Source organism: Ranitomeya imitator, chromosome 9, assembly GCF_032444005.1.
Source record: "Ranitomeya imitator isolate aRanImi1 chromosome 9, aRanImi1.pri, whole genome shotgun sequence".
NCBI classification, from domain to species: Eukaryota; Metazoa; Chordata; class Amphibia; order Anura; family Dendrobatidae; genus Ranitomeya; species Ranitomeya imitator.
This window is the reverse complement of record NC_091290.1, coordinates 97,138,760-97,156,159: the sequence shown is the minus strand read 5'-3', so window position 1 is coordinate 97,156,159 and position 17,400 is coordinate 97,138,760. Positions and strand designations below refer to the sequence as shown.

The window sequence follows — 17,400 nt, the reverse complement described above, 5'->3', positions numbered from 1 at the left end:
CCGCTATGTAATGAATAAAGATTTGCAACTGAAATATTTCATTCTGTGATATCTAGGATGTCGTATTTTAGTGTTACTTTTTTTTTTTTTTTTTTCTGTGACTATTTTGCTATGACTAAGGGCAGTATTGCCTGAAACGTGTCAGCTTGTTTTTATGATGCACTAATAAAGGACAAGATTTTTTTTTCTATTTTCATCTCCTCCATTCAATTTTTGCATGAGCTGGGCAAGTGAGTGATTTGCATTTTAACCTGGGAGTCGGCCTGCTGGAACTTGGTGGTGATCCATTCTCTGCAAATGTCTATTGAGAATTGGATTCTAATACCTCTGGTTAGGTGAGCTGATGAAATCTTAGTATTTGCAAGTTTTTTTTTTTTGAGCTGTGTATATAGCTTTTTCCAAAGAGATATAGAAGATTTCATCAAAGAATGATTACAGTGCCTTGCGAAAGTATTCTGCTCCCTGGAACTTTTCAACCTTTTCCCACATATCATGCTTCAAACATAAAGATACCAAATGTAAATTGTTAATGAAGAATCATAGTAACATAGTAACATAGTTAGTAAGGCCGAAAAAAGACATTTGTCCATCCAGTTCAGCCTATATTCCATCATAATAAATCCCCAGATCTACGTCCTTCTACAGAACCTAATAATTGTATGATACAATATTGTTCTGCTCCAGGAAGACATCCAGGCCTCTCTTGAACCCCTCGACTGAGTTCGCCATCACCACCTCCTCAGGCAAGCAATTCCAGATTCTCACTGCCCTAACAGTAAAGAATCCTCTTCTATGTTGGTGGAAAAACCTTCTCTCCTCCAGACGCAAAGAATGCCCCCTTGTGCCCGTCACCTTCCTTGGTATAAACAGATCCTCAGCGAGATATTTGTATTGTCCCCTTATATACTTATACATGGTTATTAGATCGCCCCTCAGTCGTCTTTTTTCTAGACTAAATAATCCTAATTTCGCTAATCTATCTGGGTATTGTAGTTCTCCCATCCCCTTTATTAATTTTGTTGCCCTCCTTTGTACTCTCTCTAGTTCCATTATATCCTTCCTGAGCACCGGTGCCCAAAACTGGACACAGTACTCCATGTGCGGTCTAACTAGGGATTTGTACAGAGGCAGTATAATGCTCTCATCATGTGTATCCAGACCTCTTTTAATGCACCCCATGATCCTGTTTGCCTTGGCAGCTGCTGCCTGGCACTGGCTGCTCCAGGTAAGTTTATCATTAACTAGGATCCCCAAGTCCTTCTCCCTGTCAGATTTACCCAGTGGTTTCCCGTTCAGTGTGTAATGGTGATATTGATTCCCTCTTCCCATGTGTATAACCTTACATTTATCATTGTTAAACCTCATCTGCCACCTTTCAGCCCAAGTTTCCAACTTATCCAGATCCATCTGTAGCAGAATACTATCTTCTCTTGTATTAACTGCTTTACATAGTTTTGTATCATCTGCAAATATCGATATTTTACTGTGTAAACCTTCTACCAGATCATTAATGAATATGTTGAAGAGAACAGGTCCCAATACTGACCCCTGCGGTACCCCACTGGTCACAGCGACCCAGTTAGAGACTATACCATTTATAACCACCCTCTGCTTTCTATCACTAAGCCAGTTACTAACCCATTTACACACATTTTCCCCCAGACCAAGCATTCTCATTTTGTGTACCAACCTCTTGTGCGGCACGGTATCAAACGCTTTGGAAAAATCGAGATATACCACGTCCAATGACTCACCGTGGTCCAGTCTATAGCTTACCTCTTCATAAAAACTGATTAGATTGGTTTGACAGGAGCGATTTCTCATAAACCCATGCTGATATGGAGTTAAACAGTTATTCTCATTGAGATAATCCAGAATAACATCCCTCAGAAACCCTTCAAATATTTTACCAACAATAGAGGTTAGACTTACTGGCCTATAATTTCCAGGTTCACTTTTAGAGCCCTTTTTGAATATTGGCACCACATTTGCTATGCGCCAGTCCTGCGGAACAGACCCTGTCGCTATAGAGTCACTAAAAATAAGAAATAATGGTTTATCTATTACATTACTTAGATCTCTTAGTACTCGTGGGTGTATGCCATCCGGACCTGGAGATTTATCTATTTTAATCTTATTTAGCCGGTTTCGCACCTCTTCTTGGGTTAGATTGGTGACTCTTAATATAGGGTTTTCATTGTTTCTTGGGATTTCACCTAGCATTTCATTTTCCACCGTGAATACCGTGGAGAAGAAGGTGTTTAATATGTTAGCTTTTTCCTCGTCATCTACAACCATTCTTTCCTCACTATTTTTTAAGGGGCCTACATTTTCAGTTTTTATTCTTTTACTATTGATATAGTTGAAGAACAGTTTGGGATTAGTTTTACTCTCCTTAGCAATGTGCTTCTCTGTTTCCCTTTTGGCAGCTTTAATTAGTTTTTTAGATAAAGTATTTTTCTCCCTATAGTTTTTTAGAGCTTCAGTGGTGCCATCCTGCTTTAGTAGTGCAAATGCTTTCTTTTTACTGTTAATTGCCTGCCTTACTTCTTTGTTTAGCCACATTGGGTTTTTCCTATTTCTAGTCCTTTTATTCCCACAAGGTATAAACCGCTTACACTGCCTATTTAGGATGTTCTTAAACATTTCCCATTTATTATCTGTATTCTCATTTCTGAGGATATTGTCCCAGTCTACCAGATTAAGGGCATCTCTAAGCTGTTCAAACTTTGCCTTCCTAAAGTTCAATGTTTTTGTGACTCCCTGACAAGTCCCCCTAGTGAAAGACAGGTGAAACTGCACAATATTGTGGTCGCTATTTCCTAAATGCCCAACTACCTGCAGATTTGTTATTCTGTCAGGTCTATTTGATAGTATTAGGTCTAAAAGTGCTGCTCCTCTGGTTGGATTCTGCACCAATTGTGAAAGATAATTTTTCTTGGTTATTAGCAGAAACCTGTTGCCTTTATGGGTTTCACAGGTTTCTGTTTCCCAGTTAATATCCGGGTAGTTAAAGTCCCCCATAACCAGGACCTCATTATGGGTTGCAGCTTCATCTATCTGCTTTAGAAGTAGACTTTCCATGCTTTCTGTTATATTTGGGGGTTTGTAACAGACCCCAATGAGAATTTTGTTACCATTTTTCCCTCCATGAATTTCAACCCATATGGACTCGACATCCTCATTCCCTTCGCTAATATCCTCCCTTAAAGTGGACTTTAGACAAGACTTTACATAGAGACAAACCCCTCCTCCTCTCCGATTTTTACGATCCTTTCTAAACAGACTGTAACCCTGTAAGTTAACTGCCCAGTCATAGCTTTCATCTAACCATGTCTCGGTTATTCCCACTATGTCAAAGTTACCTGTAGATATTTCTGCTTCTAGTTCTTCCATCTTGTTTGTCAGGCTTCTGGCGTTTGCGAGCATGCAGTTTAGAGGATTTTGTTTTGTTCCAATCTCCTCACTGTGGATTGTTTTAGAAATGTTCTTACCTCCCTTCTGAGTATATTTTCCTGGGTCGTCTTTGTTCGAGTCTAATGTTTTTCTTCCCGTCCCCTCTTCTTCTAGTTTAACGCCCTCCTGATGAGTGTAGCGAGTCTTCTGGCGAATGTGTGTTTCCCAGGTTTGTTGAGGTGTAGTCCGTCTCTGGCGAGGAGTCCATCGTACAAGTAATTCACACCGTGGTCCAGGAATCCGAATCCTTGTTGTCTGCAATCAACAGGTGGAACACAATTGTGAAGTTGAACAAAATGTATTAGTTGAAATTTTTGTGGTAATTCAAAAACAGAAAAGTGGGACGTGCAATATTATTCGGCCCCTTTAACTTAATACTTTGTTGCGCCACCTTTTTCTGCAATTACAGCAGCAAGTCGCTTGGGGTATGTCTTTATCAGTTTTGTACATCGAGAGACTGAAATTCTTGCCTATTCTTTCTTGGAAAAGAGCTCGAGCTCAGTGAGGTTTGATGGAGATTGTTTATGAACAGCAGTTTTCAGCTCTTTCCACAGATTCTCGATTGAATTTAGGTCTGGACTTTGATTTGGCCATTCTAACACCTGGATACATTTATTTGTGGACCATTCCATTGTAGATTTTGCTTTATGTCTGGGATCATTGTCTTGTTGGAAGAGAAATCTCCGTCCCAGTCTCTGTTTTTTTGCAGACTCCAACAGGTTTTCTTCAAGAACGGTCCTGTATTTGGCTCAATCCTTCTTCCGATCAATTTTAACCATCTTCTCTGTCCCTGCTGAGGAAATGCAGGCCCAAACCATGATGCAGCCACCACCATGTTTGACAGTGGGGATGGTGTGTTCAGGGTGATGAGCTGTGTTGCCTTTACACCAAACATATCATTTGGCATTGTTGCCAAAAAGTTCGATTTTGGTTTCATCTGACCCAGAGCGCCTTCTTCCACATGTTTGGTGTGTCTCCCAGGTGGCTTGTTGCAAATCTTAAACAACACTTTTTCTGGATATCTTTGAGAAATGACTTGCTTTCTGACACTCTTCCATAAAGGCCATATTTGTGCTGTGCACGAATGATTGTTGTCCTTTGGACAGACTGTTTCACCTCAGCTGTAGATCTCTGCAGTTCATCCAGAGTGATCATGGGCCTCTTGGCTGCATCTCTGATCAGTCTTCTCCTTGTTTGAGATGAAAGTTTAGAGGGACGGCCGGGTCTTGGTAGATTTGCAGTGGTATGATACTCCTTCCATTTCAATATGATCACTTGCACAGTGCTCCTTGGGATGTTTAAATTTTTTAAATCATTTTGTATCCAAATCCGGCTTTAAGCTTTTTCACAACAGTATCACCAACCTGCCTGTTGTGCTCCCTGGTCTACATGATGCTCTCTGTGCTTCAAACAGAACCCTGAGACTATCACAGAGCATGTGCATTTATACGGAGACATGATTACACACAGTTGGATTATATTTATCATCAGTAGGCTTTTAGGACAACATTGGAGCATTCAGAGATCCACAATGAACTTCTGGAGTGAGTTTGCTGCACTGAAAGTAAAGGGGCCGAATAATATTGCACGCCCCATTTTTCTGTTTTTGAATTTCCACAAAAATTTAAAATAACCAATACATTTCATTCAACTTTACAGTTGTGTTCCACTTGTTGAATCTTCACCACAATTTACATTTGGTATCTTTGTTTGAAGCATGATATTTGGGAAAAGGTTGAAAAGTTCCAGGGAGCCGAATACTTTCGCAAGGCACTGTAGGTAAAAGAAGAGATGGATGCAATAAATGGGATATTATCATTGATGATAAAGAGGAATTATTATGAGAAGCAGTTTATTAATCCAATAGTCAGAGATTTGAATGGGGATAGTACGAAATTTGTTTTGGTGCTTAGGAAGGATCATCATCTTAAAAAGAATAACCCTGCCTAACCAAGATGTATCTTATTTATCAAAGTTGTCACGGTCATCTTGTATAGAGTTTTGAATGTTACATAGATTTTCATCTAATATTTTGTAGCTTGGATTAATAATTTTTATCCCCAAATAAGGAATAAAAAATTTCTCCCATGAATAAGGACATTTTTTTTTCATGAATTTCGTTAGGCTGGAATCTATGAAAAGCCCAGTATTTTTTATTTCTTTATATTTATTTTATAATGAGAAACCAAGGAAAAGGACTTCATCACTGAGGAAACTGCTCGTAATGAATTTATAGGATCTGAAAGGGTAATTAGTGTATCATCCGCAAAGAGTCCGATTTTATGCTATCTTGAATTTGCAATGACACCTCTTATTAAATGATTTGACCTAATAGATTCTGCAAAAGGCTCCATTATCAAGGTAATGACTAATGGGGAATAATGGGCACACTTGCCCAGTACTGTTAGATATAGATAAGTAATTTTAAAAATTACTGTTAGCAGATACGTTTGCCGATTGGAAGGAGTATAAAGCAGAGATGACTTTTCGAATTTGCCATTTAAACCCAAATTTTTCAAAGGTGGCAAATGTGTAGTTCCAGTTTATACGGTCAAACACCTTTTCGGCATCCAGTGATAATAGAATTGAGGGGGCTCATCTCTCATCTATGGATGAAAGCAAATTCAAACTTCTTCTATCCGAAGCCTGTCTTCCCTTAACAAAGCCAACCTGGTCTGAATGTATAAGTCCCAGGAGAACTTAAACAGTCTCTGGGCAATCGCTTTGGCATAGATCTTTATATCTGAATTTAGCAGTGAGATAGGCCTATAGCTCGATACCGATGAGGGATTGCTGCCTTGTTTTGGAATCACGACTATATTGTCTTGTAGTTTCTTTTCTACCTGAAAAGCACACAAACAAAAAAGCTGTAAAGACACTATGTGTGATCATATTCTTACATTGTGTATTTCAAACCTATGTCTCGTCTCTCCAAAAATAAAGGCTGATTCGGCCATGTTGACAGAAAAATCAAAACATTGAGTCTTGAAAGAAGAGACAGAACATAAAATCACTGAAATGAAAATTTTTGTCTTTAGTATGTCCTTTTCCTTATAAATGGGTAGTTCTTGTAAATGCAAACAATTTGCTTCTTAGTAAAATTTTCAGCCCCTTATGAGATATTAACCCTTTTCTTTACAGCAGCTTGTCTTAGGGACAAGTTAAGCTTGCGAGCAGGGCCCTCACTCCTCCTGGTATCTGTTTTGAACTGTATTTCTGTTATGCTGTAATGTCTATTGTCTGTACAAGTCCCCTCTATAATTTGTAAAGCGCTGCGGAATATGTTGGCGCTATATAAATAAAAATTATTATTATTATTATTATTAGGGACAAATCACTGCTAATAGACCTCAGAACATTTACAGTGCTTACAAGCTTTTCTATTGAGTTTGTAGGCAATGTTATGAAACTAGTGTGATCACTTGGGGTATGTTCCCACAATCCAGAGTCGCTGCAGGTTTTACGCATACTTATCCAGCATCAAAACTGCAGCTGCCAGATGGTACAGCAAAGTGGGTGGGATTTCTGTAAGTCCTATGTCCACTATGCATGCATGGCGCAGGTGCATCACCCGAGGAAACTGACATTTGTCTCCGCAATAAGAAATTGATACGCTGCGGTCCGGAAAGACACAAGTCTCTGCAAAAAATATTTCACAAATAGAAAGTATTACGCGTGGTAAATCCTCATGGTTCAGTGAACACATGTGAATTTATCTGTGTTCAATGGAACATGGTGTTTTGGACTCAGCGAACATATACTGCATCCAAAGTGCTGCTAGTTCCTGATCATGAGAACGTAGCCTTTATCGCGTTGTTGCTTCCTAATCCAAGTTAGCCTTCAGGCTGTGCTTACAAGTTAGGGTACGTTCACATTTGCGATGTTGTGTGTTGCGTCGGCGACGCAACGCACAACGCATGCAAAAACGCATTGTTTTGTGACACATGCGTCCATTTTTGGCTTTGATTTTTGGACGCAAAAAAATGCAACTTGCTGCGTCCTCTGCGCCCTGACGCTTGCGCCAAAAATGACGCATGCGTCACAAAACGCAAGACAACGCATGTCCATGCGCCCCCATGTTAAATATAGGGGCGCATGAGGCATGCGTCGCTATGCGTCACCAAACCTGCGCCCGACGCAACGCAAATGTGAACGTAGCCTAAATCAGCAGTGGTGATTGGTCTCATAGGCATCAGGCTTTAAATAAGTGTTAGTATCTCAAAAACGGCTGCAAATTTTAAAAAGCCTTAAGTTATAAAAGTGCTTGTTTTTACCAGTACTGTTTGATAATATCTATCTTTGAAGATGGAAATAATGTGTCAAGTTAAGCCATTCTGCCAGCTAGCCTTTGGAGCAATGGAAATGTGTTAATCTGGGTGGATTAATCACTTATTAGCTTGCAGTTTTATGCTTGAATTTTAATTTGATGGATACCAGGGAAATGTCTCCCAGCTGTAATCCTGGTGCCTCTTGTAAAATTTGGTGATGACCTCTATGTAAAAAAGCATGGCACCTAAAAACAGTTATTTACAGGTCTGTTGTGAAGGAGTTTTGGTAGCCTGCACATTACCTTGGTTGTGATCCCACTAAACATAATTTAAGATAAATCAAAACTCTTACATGGAACCAAATCGTGTAAAGTACCTCAGATGCAATCCAAAGCATTATTCAGAAGTAAATGTACCGTGTATGTTTTACCACTTATTAGATTTTGCTCCTATTATTAAATAATTGTTTCTAGAATTCAAGCTTTTCTCTGAGATAGAGATAGTTTTCTTGTGTATTTCAGAGAATCATTAAACATTTTTTTTTCCCTGTAGATCTAGTGATGAAGTTGCACTTAGTCCAAAGCTCAAAATGGAGAATAGTGCATCTGGATGTCTAAGTGGATCTAGTAGCAGCGGAAGCTTTCAAGTATCATCAAGAAGTCCTGCAGTGCTTCTTCCAGGGCTGTCTGATTCGCTAATAGCTAGATCGGTTGTTCAGGTATACATTTTTTTTTTACTGTATTTTATTGTGTAGACTAGGGGTCTCAAACTCGTCTGTGTAAATCGGTCGCACATGAGAATAATTTAAATTTGGGATGCTGCATTCTTTGCAGGGCAAAGTGACATTTTTAGTGATGCCTTTTTTTTCTATACACCTTTTTGATAAATTGATAAATTTTTTAAAACATTTTGGCAGTGTTTTTTTTTAAATGACATTCATCATATGGGTTATGGTACTGCTTTATAACTTGTGTCCTTATGGATGTGGCAATAACAAGCATGCACTTTTTTGGTTTCATTTATATATAAAGGCTCGTTTTAGTGGCAACATATTTTTTCATGGTTTTATTTTTAATTTTTTTCTTTTATATTTTTACAATTTTGTTATCCCCATTTGCCCACATACAGTAATATTGTCTTATAATTCGCACCATAGAGTAATTCTGGCAAACTACTACATATTGTAGTAATGTGCCCCATTCTGGTGCCCATCTTGCAGTAATACCCCATCCTGGTGCTCATCTTGTAGTAATGCACCATTCTGGTCCCCTTCTTATAGTAATGTTGCCATCTAGGTCCCTATATTGTATTAAGGTTTCCATTCCTGATCCTCTTCTTGTAGTAATGTCCCTCATCTTGGTCTTTATGTAATAATACTCCGACCTGGACCCCTTCTTTTAGTACTGACGCCATCCTAGACCCCTTCTTGTAGTAATGTCCACATTCTGATTCTCATCGTGTAGTAATGTCGCATCCTGGTTGCCATCTAGTAGTGATGTCACCATCCTGGACCTCTTCTTGTAGTAATGTCCCATCCTGGTTCACATCTAGTAGTAATGCCCTATCCTGGTCCCATCTTATAGAAATGTCCTATTATGTCTCCATCCTCATCTTCATTTTGTAATAATGCCACATTCTTGTCCCCATATTGTAGTAGTGCTCTATCCAGTTCTCCAAATTGTAGTAATGTCCACTATTGTGCCGTTCTTCACATAGACATGAAAAGAAAAAAAATAATTCTTATCACCTGTCCTCCATTTGCTTGGCTTCCTATATTCTGCACATGCAGCCCGCAAGCACTGTAGATGCCTTAACGGACGCGGCACGGTCAAGGTGTCCGCCAACATCGGGGCTTACATCGGCTTGCCGGTGCATGGCACTGACATCATACGCACATTTAATTTTAAAAAATTCTGCAGTCAGCGGACCCTTAGACCGAGCAGTGATCGTCAAGGAGTCTGCAGCGCCTGAGGGCCACATAAAGCAACCTCAGTGACCACATGCGGACAATGTGTTTGAGACCCCTGGTGTAGACTATATGACATGTCATGACATGACATGACATGTTTATGTTAATCTGGAGTTTAACCCCTTAGTGACAGAGCCAAATTTCTGAAATCTGACCAGTGTCATTTTGTGGTAATAACTCTGGAACACTTCAAAAAATCCCAGTGATTTTGAAACTTCGTCGTGACTCATTATACTTTATGATGATGATAAATTTAGGTTGATATGTTTTGTTTTTTTTGTTTTTTTATAAAAATATCAAAAATTTGAGAAAATTTTTTAAAAGTTAGCAATTTACAAACTACAAATGATTACCCCTTTAATCTAGATAGTCATACCACATCAAAATATTAATAAATAACATTTCCCACATGTCTGCTTTACATCAGCACCATTTATAAAATGTTATTTTATTTTGTTAGCGTTTTAGGAGGTTTAAAAATGTAGTAGCAATTTTTCATTTTTTCAAGGAAATTTACAAAATTCATTTTTTTAGCGACTTATCCATGTTTGAAGTGACTTTAGGGGTCACATAAATTTAGAAACCCCCAAAAGTTCTACTATTTTAAAAACCGCACCCCCTGACATATTGAACACTGCTGTAAGGTAGTTTATTAACCCTTCAGGTGCTTTTCAGGGATTAATGCAAAATGGCATGACAGAAATAAAAATGTGTATATTTACCACCTAAATGCCGCTAACTTCTGAGCAGATAACTACAGCCGTCAGACTCTAAAGGTACCGTCACACTAAGCGACGCTGCAGCGATACCGACAACTATGTCGATTGCTGCAGCGTCGCTGTTTGGTCGCTGGAGAGCTGTCACACAGACAGCTCCCCAGCGACCAACGATGCCGAGGTCCCCGGTAACCAGGGTAAACATCGGGTTACTAAGCGCAGGGCCGCGCTTAGTAACCCGATGTTTACCCTGGATACCGTTGTAAATGTAAAAAAAAAAACACTACATACTTACATTCCCGGTGTCTGGTCACGTCCCTCGCCTTCAGCTTCCCGCACTGACTGAGCGCCGGCCGTAAAGTACAGCGGTGACGTCACCGCTGTGCTGTACTTTACGGCCGGCCGGCGCTCACCAGTCAGTGCGGGAAGCTGACGGCGAGGGACATGACCAGACACCGGGAATGTAAGTATGTAGTGTTTTTTTTTTTTTTTTACATTTACAACGGTAACCAGGGTAAACATCGGGTTACTAAGCGCGTCACACACACCGATTCAGCGATGTCAGCGGGAGATCCAGCGACAAAATAAAGTGCTGGACTTTCCCCAGCGTCCAACGATCTCCCAGCAGGGGCCTGATCGTTGGTCGCTGTCACACATAACGATTTTGTTAACGATATCGTTGCTACGTCACAAAAAGCAACGATATCGTTAACGATATCGTTGTGTGACGTTACCTTAAGGCTGCTATTTGGTCATGAATTGCCTTTGCAAACATCAGGACTACATAATCATGATCTGAGGGCACCAATTGGGATAATGAGGATGCCCCCACACTCTGTTCACCATTTATAATGATGTAGTCACTATTGATAGCAGCTTCTAAGGCGTTAAACATATTTGGACTGTGCAAACACTGATTGTGGGTGATGCAGCAAGTTGTCAGCTATAGTGCACAACTGACAGCTGCTGGATTGTCTCCAGTATGGAGGGGCTATTCTCTTATATCTCAGGTTGGTTAAAAGATGTATTAACTTTCATTATTTTTTGGTTGCCCTAGATTCTATGAGGTTTCTGAGGTCCCTTAAAGAAGTTGTCCTTTACAAGCCCTTCTCATACCCCACGCTTGACCCCGTTAAAATAAAGAAAAATGTGTACTTGCCTCCTGTGTCGGCGCTGTTCCAATGGTGTCGGGAACTCTTGTTCCCGGTGCTGCAATGCGGTTATGACACGTGAGCTGGGCTTCCAATCTGTGCTGGTGTCACTGCCCAGCCTTTCGACAAATTGAACATGAATAGGAAGCTTGAGAACAGCTGCAGCTCTGACTTCCTCTTGATGTTCAATCCGTGCAAAGGCGGGGACAGTGACGCCAGCACTGATTGGGCACCAGATTCGTGTGTCATAACAAGAGCATGAGAGCCGGGAGGCGGGTTTAAGCTTTTTTTTTTTTCATCAGGGCCAAACATTTAGATCAAGAATGGATTGTTCTTGTAGTGAACAACCCCTTTAATGAGAAGCTAAGGTTATTTATATACACAAAAGAAAGCCGCTAAATAACCTACCGTTGTTAAAGTATGTGTTATAAATATGTGAAAGAGGTATTGTCTGTCTTAATGTGTGGGAGTGCACATACTTTTTTATATACAAGTCATGGCTCTGATCGCAACACTTACAGCAGATACCTCTAATTCCACAGCGTTTTCAGACATTACCATCACTGTCCCATTGATGCTCATTATTTAAATTTCTTATTGGTATGTTTTTAGAGTGTGGGAGGAAACTGAAGTATTTGAAGGAAAGTCACACAAACACGGGGAGAACATACAAACTCCTTGAAGATGTTATTTATGGGGTTTCAACGCAGGATCTCAAGAAAACTGTACTCATCACTGAGTCGACTTGCTGCCCGCCATAATGCATAGTGTTCTGGATCACTGCATTGAGAAACACGTGATGGTGTCTCCGCGGTGTTGGATGTTTTGGTCTCCACGAGGTTAATCATCCGTGCCTTTATAATGCATATGCTGACATCTGCCATGTTTTTAGATTAGGCTCAGTTGCGAATTCTGCTCCATACAATTTGTATTATCTAGTTTAGCTTTTATAAAATTGTGAAAGATTCTATTGAACCCTTTAAAACAGTCATGTACATGTGCATTGTGGTATAAGATGCCTTAATACATTTGTATATATTTACATGATTTGGTTTACCTGTCACCGCACAAAATCACACGTTTTTTAATATAATATCTACTCCTACATCATAGAAGTGCAGCTCCCTGGCCTGAGATCATTCGGCTTTGGTCCTGCCTGATGATCACTTTGATTCACCTGTTTGGTCTGTCTGTATAATCACAGTGAAGCCGGCTGTTTTAGATTGTTTTTCCAGCTCTGATTTTTTCCAGATTGTTTTTCCAGCTCTGATTTTTTCCAGATTGTTTTTCCAGCTCTGATTTTTTTCCATGATATTAGAAGATCAGATTCAGTCATCTGGTACTAGAGGTTGTTGCTTTGGTTGCATGATTGGATCATTGCTTTTTACCCCCTAGCTGCTGCTGGTGGCAGCAGGGCCGCCACCAGGAATTTCAGGGCCCCATAATGACATTTTTGAGGCCCCCCTTGAGACTCTGACCAGGCTCACCCCTCCTCTGCCTCCACCCATCAAACCTTCCACAGTCCCACTGTCCACTCTAGGAAAAACTCCACTTTTGCAACACTACCTCATACTTTAACAGTTCCCATCAAACACCATATCTCATATGTAAACATCAGTTTTTGTTTTAGTTTAGCCAAAATATTTTTTTAAGCTGCCATCACAACAATGTAGATTCTTTTAAGCCGCCATCACGATAAGGTAGATTCTTTTGGAAGGGCCCTACTCTACTCCAACATATTAGACATTTTGTTAAATGATCAATGCTCTTTTTAGGTATATTTTATTTATTTTTGTTTAAGAGAATGTGTCACATACATTTTTTTTAAAATGACCAATAATACCACTTGTAAGAGACAAATACCGTCACACCATGGCCAGACCACATAGTGACCAAATACGACTACAAACAAGGGAGAAATACTTCCACACCATGACCAGACAACATATTACCACCACATAGTGACCGAATAATACCACATACAAGGAACATATACAGCCAAATCATATTTTACCACTAGAGATGAGCGAATATTTAAATTTTTGGTTTGGATTACTTTTGTTGAATTTGCAATATTCGCCAATTAATTCATCGAATCTTTGCCGAACATAACCGAATGCCATTCACGTCAATGGAAGGCAAAAACAAACGCATGCACAACACCTTATAATGGCCCCAAATGCTGCCAAAACGCATCAAATGAGAGGGACAGACACCAGGAAAGTGGCCTCAATTCACCCACTTTATAAATTGTAGTATGGCACTGCAGCAATCAGCCTGGCATGAGGTATCTGGGTCTGGGACAGCATTTGCAGCTTACAATTGAACGTCACGGTAAGACGAGGTGAGTGAGGGATCGGTGTAGGCCCCATTTGCTGGGAGCCCTGATAACACGTCTGCCTGCTTTCATGCTGAGCCACACTCAGGTGACACAAATATTATTATTATTATTTACTTATATAGTACCATTGATTTCATGGTGCTGTACATGAGAAGGGATTGTGTACAAATTTCAGTAAACAGACTAACAATAATGTAGAATGTAAGTCCGCAAGGACAGGATCCTCTCCCCTCTGTACCAGTCTGTCATAAATTTGTGTACTGTACATGATATCTACAACCCTGTATGTAACCCTTTCTCATGTACAGCACCATGGAATTAATGGTGCTATATAAATAAATAAATAAATAATAATAACAGACTAATACAGAGGGGAGAGGTCCCTGCCTTTGCGGCTTACATTCTACAGGATGGTGGTGAAGGAGACAGTAGGTTGGGGTTTGTGGCAGCTCCGGTGTTGGCGAGTCGATAGCGCTGGTAGTGGTGAGGAGGCAGCGGGGTCATTTCAGGCTGTAGGCATTCGTGAAGAGGTGGGTTTTCAGGTTCTGTCTGAAGGATCTGAATGTTTTTAACCCCTTCACGATATTAACCGCACTATTACTGCGCATGTCGTGTCTTCCCCTTTGATGTGGGCTCCGGCGGTGAGCCCACATCAAAGTCACGACATGTCAGCTGTTTTGACACCCGCCACTATTAACCTGTTAAATGCCACTGTCAAGCGCTGACAGCGGCATTTAACCGACGCTTCCGGCCACGCGCCCGGAAATGAGCGCATCGCCGACCCCCATCACATGATCGGGGGTCGGCGATGTCTCAGGATGATTACCATAGAGGTCCTTGAGACATCTATGGTAACTGATGCAGGCCTGCTGTGAGCTCCCCCTGTGGTCGGCGCTCATAGCACACCTGCATTTCTACTACATAGCAGCGATCTAATAATCGCTGCTATGTAGCAGAGTTGACAGAGTTGTGCCAGCTTCTAGTCTTCCATGGAGGCTATTGAAGCATGGCAAAAGTTAAAAAAATAAGTTTTTAAAAATATGAAAAAAATAAAAAAAAAATATAAAAGTTTAAATCACCCCCCTTTCGCCCCATCCAAAATAACACAATAAAAAAAATGAAACCTACACATATTTGGTATCAACGCGTTCAGAATTGCCCGATCTATCAATAAAAAAAAAGCATTAACCTGATCGCTAAACGGCATAGCGAGAAAATTTTTTTGTATTCCGTTTTTTTGGTCGCCGCGACGTTGCATTAAAATTCAATAACGGGCGATCAAAAGAACATATCTGCACAAAAGTGGTATCATTAAAAACGTCATATTAGCGCGCAAAAAATAAGCCCTTACCCGACCCCAGATCACGAAAAATGGAGACGCTACGGGTATCGGAAAATGGTGCATTTTTTTTAAAGCAAAGTTTTGAATTTTTTTTCACCAATTAGATAAAAAATAACCTAGACATGTTAGGTGTCTATGAACTCGTAATGACCTGGAGAATCATAATGGCAGGTCAGTTTTAGCATTTAGTGAAGCTAGCAAGAAAGCCAAACGAAAAACAAGTGTGAGATTGCACTTTTTTTGCAATTTCACCGTACTTGGAATTTTTTTCCTGTTTTCTAGTACAAGACATGGTAAAACCAAAACCAATGGTGTCGTTCAAAAGTACAACTCATCCCGCAAAAAAAATAAAAGCTCTCACATGACCATATTGACAGAAAAATCAAAAAGTTATGGCTCTGGGAAGGAGGGGAGTGAAAAACAAAAATGCAAAAACGGAAAAGGGCCGCGTCTTGAAAAGGTTAATAGTCGGATGTGTTGGACAGAATTCCAGAGAATGGGGGTTATTCGGGAGATGTCTTGGAGGCGATTAGGTGAGGAGTAAATAAGTGTGGCGGAGATAAGGAGGTCTTGAGAAGATCAGTTGATTATGTGAGGAAAGATATTGGGAGATTAGTTCAGAGATATATGGAGGAGACAGGTTATGGAAGGCTTTTTAGGTCAGTACTAATTTGAATTGGATACGCTGAGGCAATAGTAGCCAGTGAAGAGATTTGCACAGGAGAGAAGCCCAAATATATTTTTTTGTTGACTACCATTGTCATAGAAATGTAAGGATAATAATACAGTTAACTGAGTCCAAGAAAGAGGAGGGCTGACGGTCTCGGAGGCCTTCTGCTACAGGCCACACGCATGAAGGAGACACGACCAGGAATGTTCACGTTTCCCAAAATTATTGGCAGACACCACAAAAGTAGCATCAATTTCACTGCAGTAGAAATAGTATAAAAGGGGTCAACAGATCTTCTACTACATCCAATCAAGCAGATGGACACCCAATCAGGAGTGCTCACATATCCAAACATTATTGGCAAACACCCCCAAAGTGGCATACATTTCACTACAATGGAAATAGTATAATAGGGACCGACAGTTGTTCCACTACACCCAATGCTGTAGATTGACACACAACCAGGAGTGTTCACATTTTAAATAATGAGTGCCTGACATCACCGAAGATGAATAACTGTCACGCGATTAGAAATAGTATAATTGGGACCGATACATCTTCCAGTACAGCCAACCCAGCAGATATAGACCAACCATGACTGTTCACATTTACACAAATTTGTGTTAACATCAACAGCCACAGAAGCGACACTAAAGATATCACAGAGTGCAATGCATCACACTAAAAATGCAATATCGCCTAGTCTGTACAGTCTGCGATTGGGGTGTAAAAGTCCTTGGAGATCCATGACTTTTTCATCTTAGTGAAATTTAGGTGGTCTACACTTTCATGGGACAGCTGGCCGTGTTTATCAATCAGGACACCACCAGCAGGTCTGAAGACACGTTTTGAGAGAACGCTGGCTGCTGGGCACGATAAAACATCCAAGGGGTGTGAAGTGAGCTCAAGCCACTCATCAGATTTGGAAGACCAAAATGTGAAAGGGTACAAACCCTCCCTGATGGTATTGATATGTAGTTCTACACACTCCTGTACCATCCTCTCTATTTGTTCACCATGTGTAAGACTTGGACTCTGTTGTGCTGGTGGACGAGTTGGTCTTAAAAACGGGTCAAATGACTCACAGAAATTGCTTCTTCCACAAATGCTGCTGCTGCTAATGTTTTGGCATTAACGAACGGACATGCCGGACGTTTGAAGTCTATAGCTGCGATGCAAACTGTGTTCTTCACTGTTGTCTTGGGGAAAAGCTCTGCAGCAACAAAAAACAAACAAACACTATCTGCCTCCGCCAATTGTTTACACAGGTTGATTGGACATCTGTTATAGGTAGCATATGGGTTCACGGGTGCATTTCACAGAGCAAGAAGAAAGAAAAGTATTTTTAAAATCCAGGACTATAGGCAGTCTTGATTTAAAACAATAAATAAAGATACGGGATGATACAAAACGGAACAAAACCATATGATATGCAGAATGAAAGTAAAAGGAATAACAAAAGAAACTTACTAGACCTGGCCGTAGAG

At 40.3% G+C, this 17,400-nt stretch overlaps 1 protein-coding gene across 2 annotated transcripts in view; it reads left to right on the top strand.

The window, feature by feature from the left end:
* Window positions 1–17,400, top strand: part of EDC4 (enhancer of mRNA decapping 4) — a 928,397-nt gene that overhangs the window by 314,479 nt on the left and 596,518 nt on the right. For both annotated transcript variants that reach the window (XM_069740123.1, XM_069740124.1), the window contains exon 17: window positions 8,277–8,442. In XM_069740123.1, coding sequence (XP_069596224.1) covers window positions 8,277–8,442 — 166 coding nt within the window. The remainder of the gene's footprint in view (window positions 1–8,276; window positions 8,443–17,400) is intronic.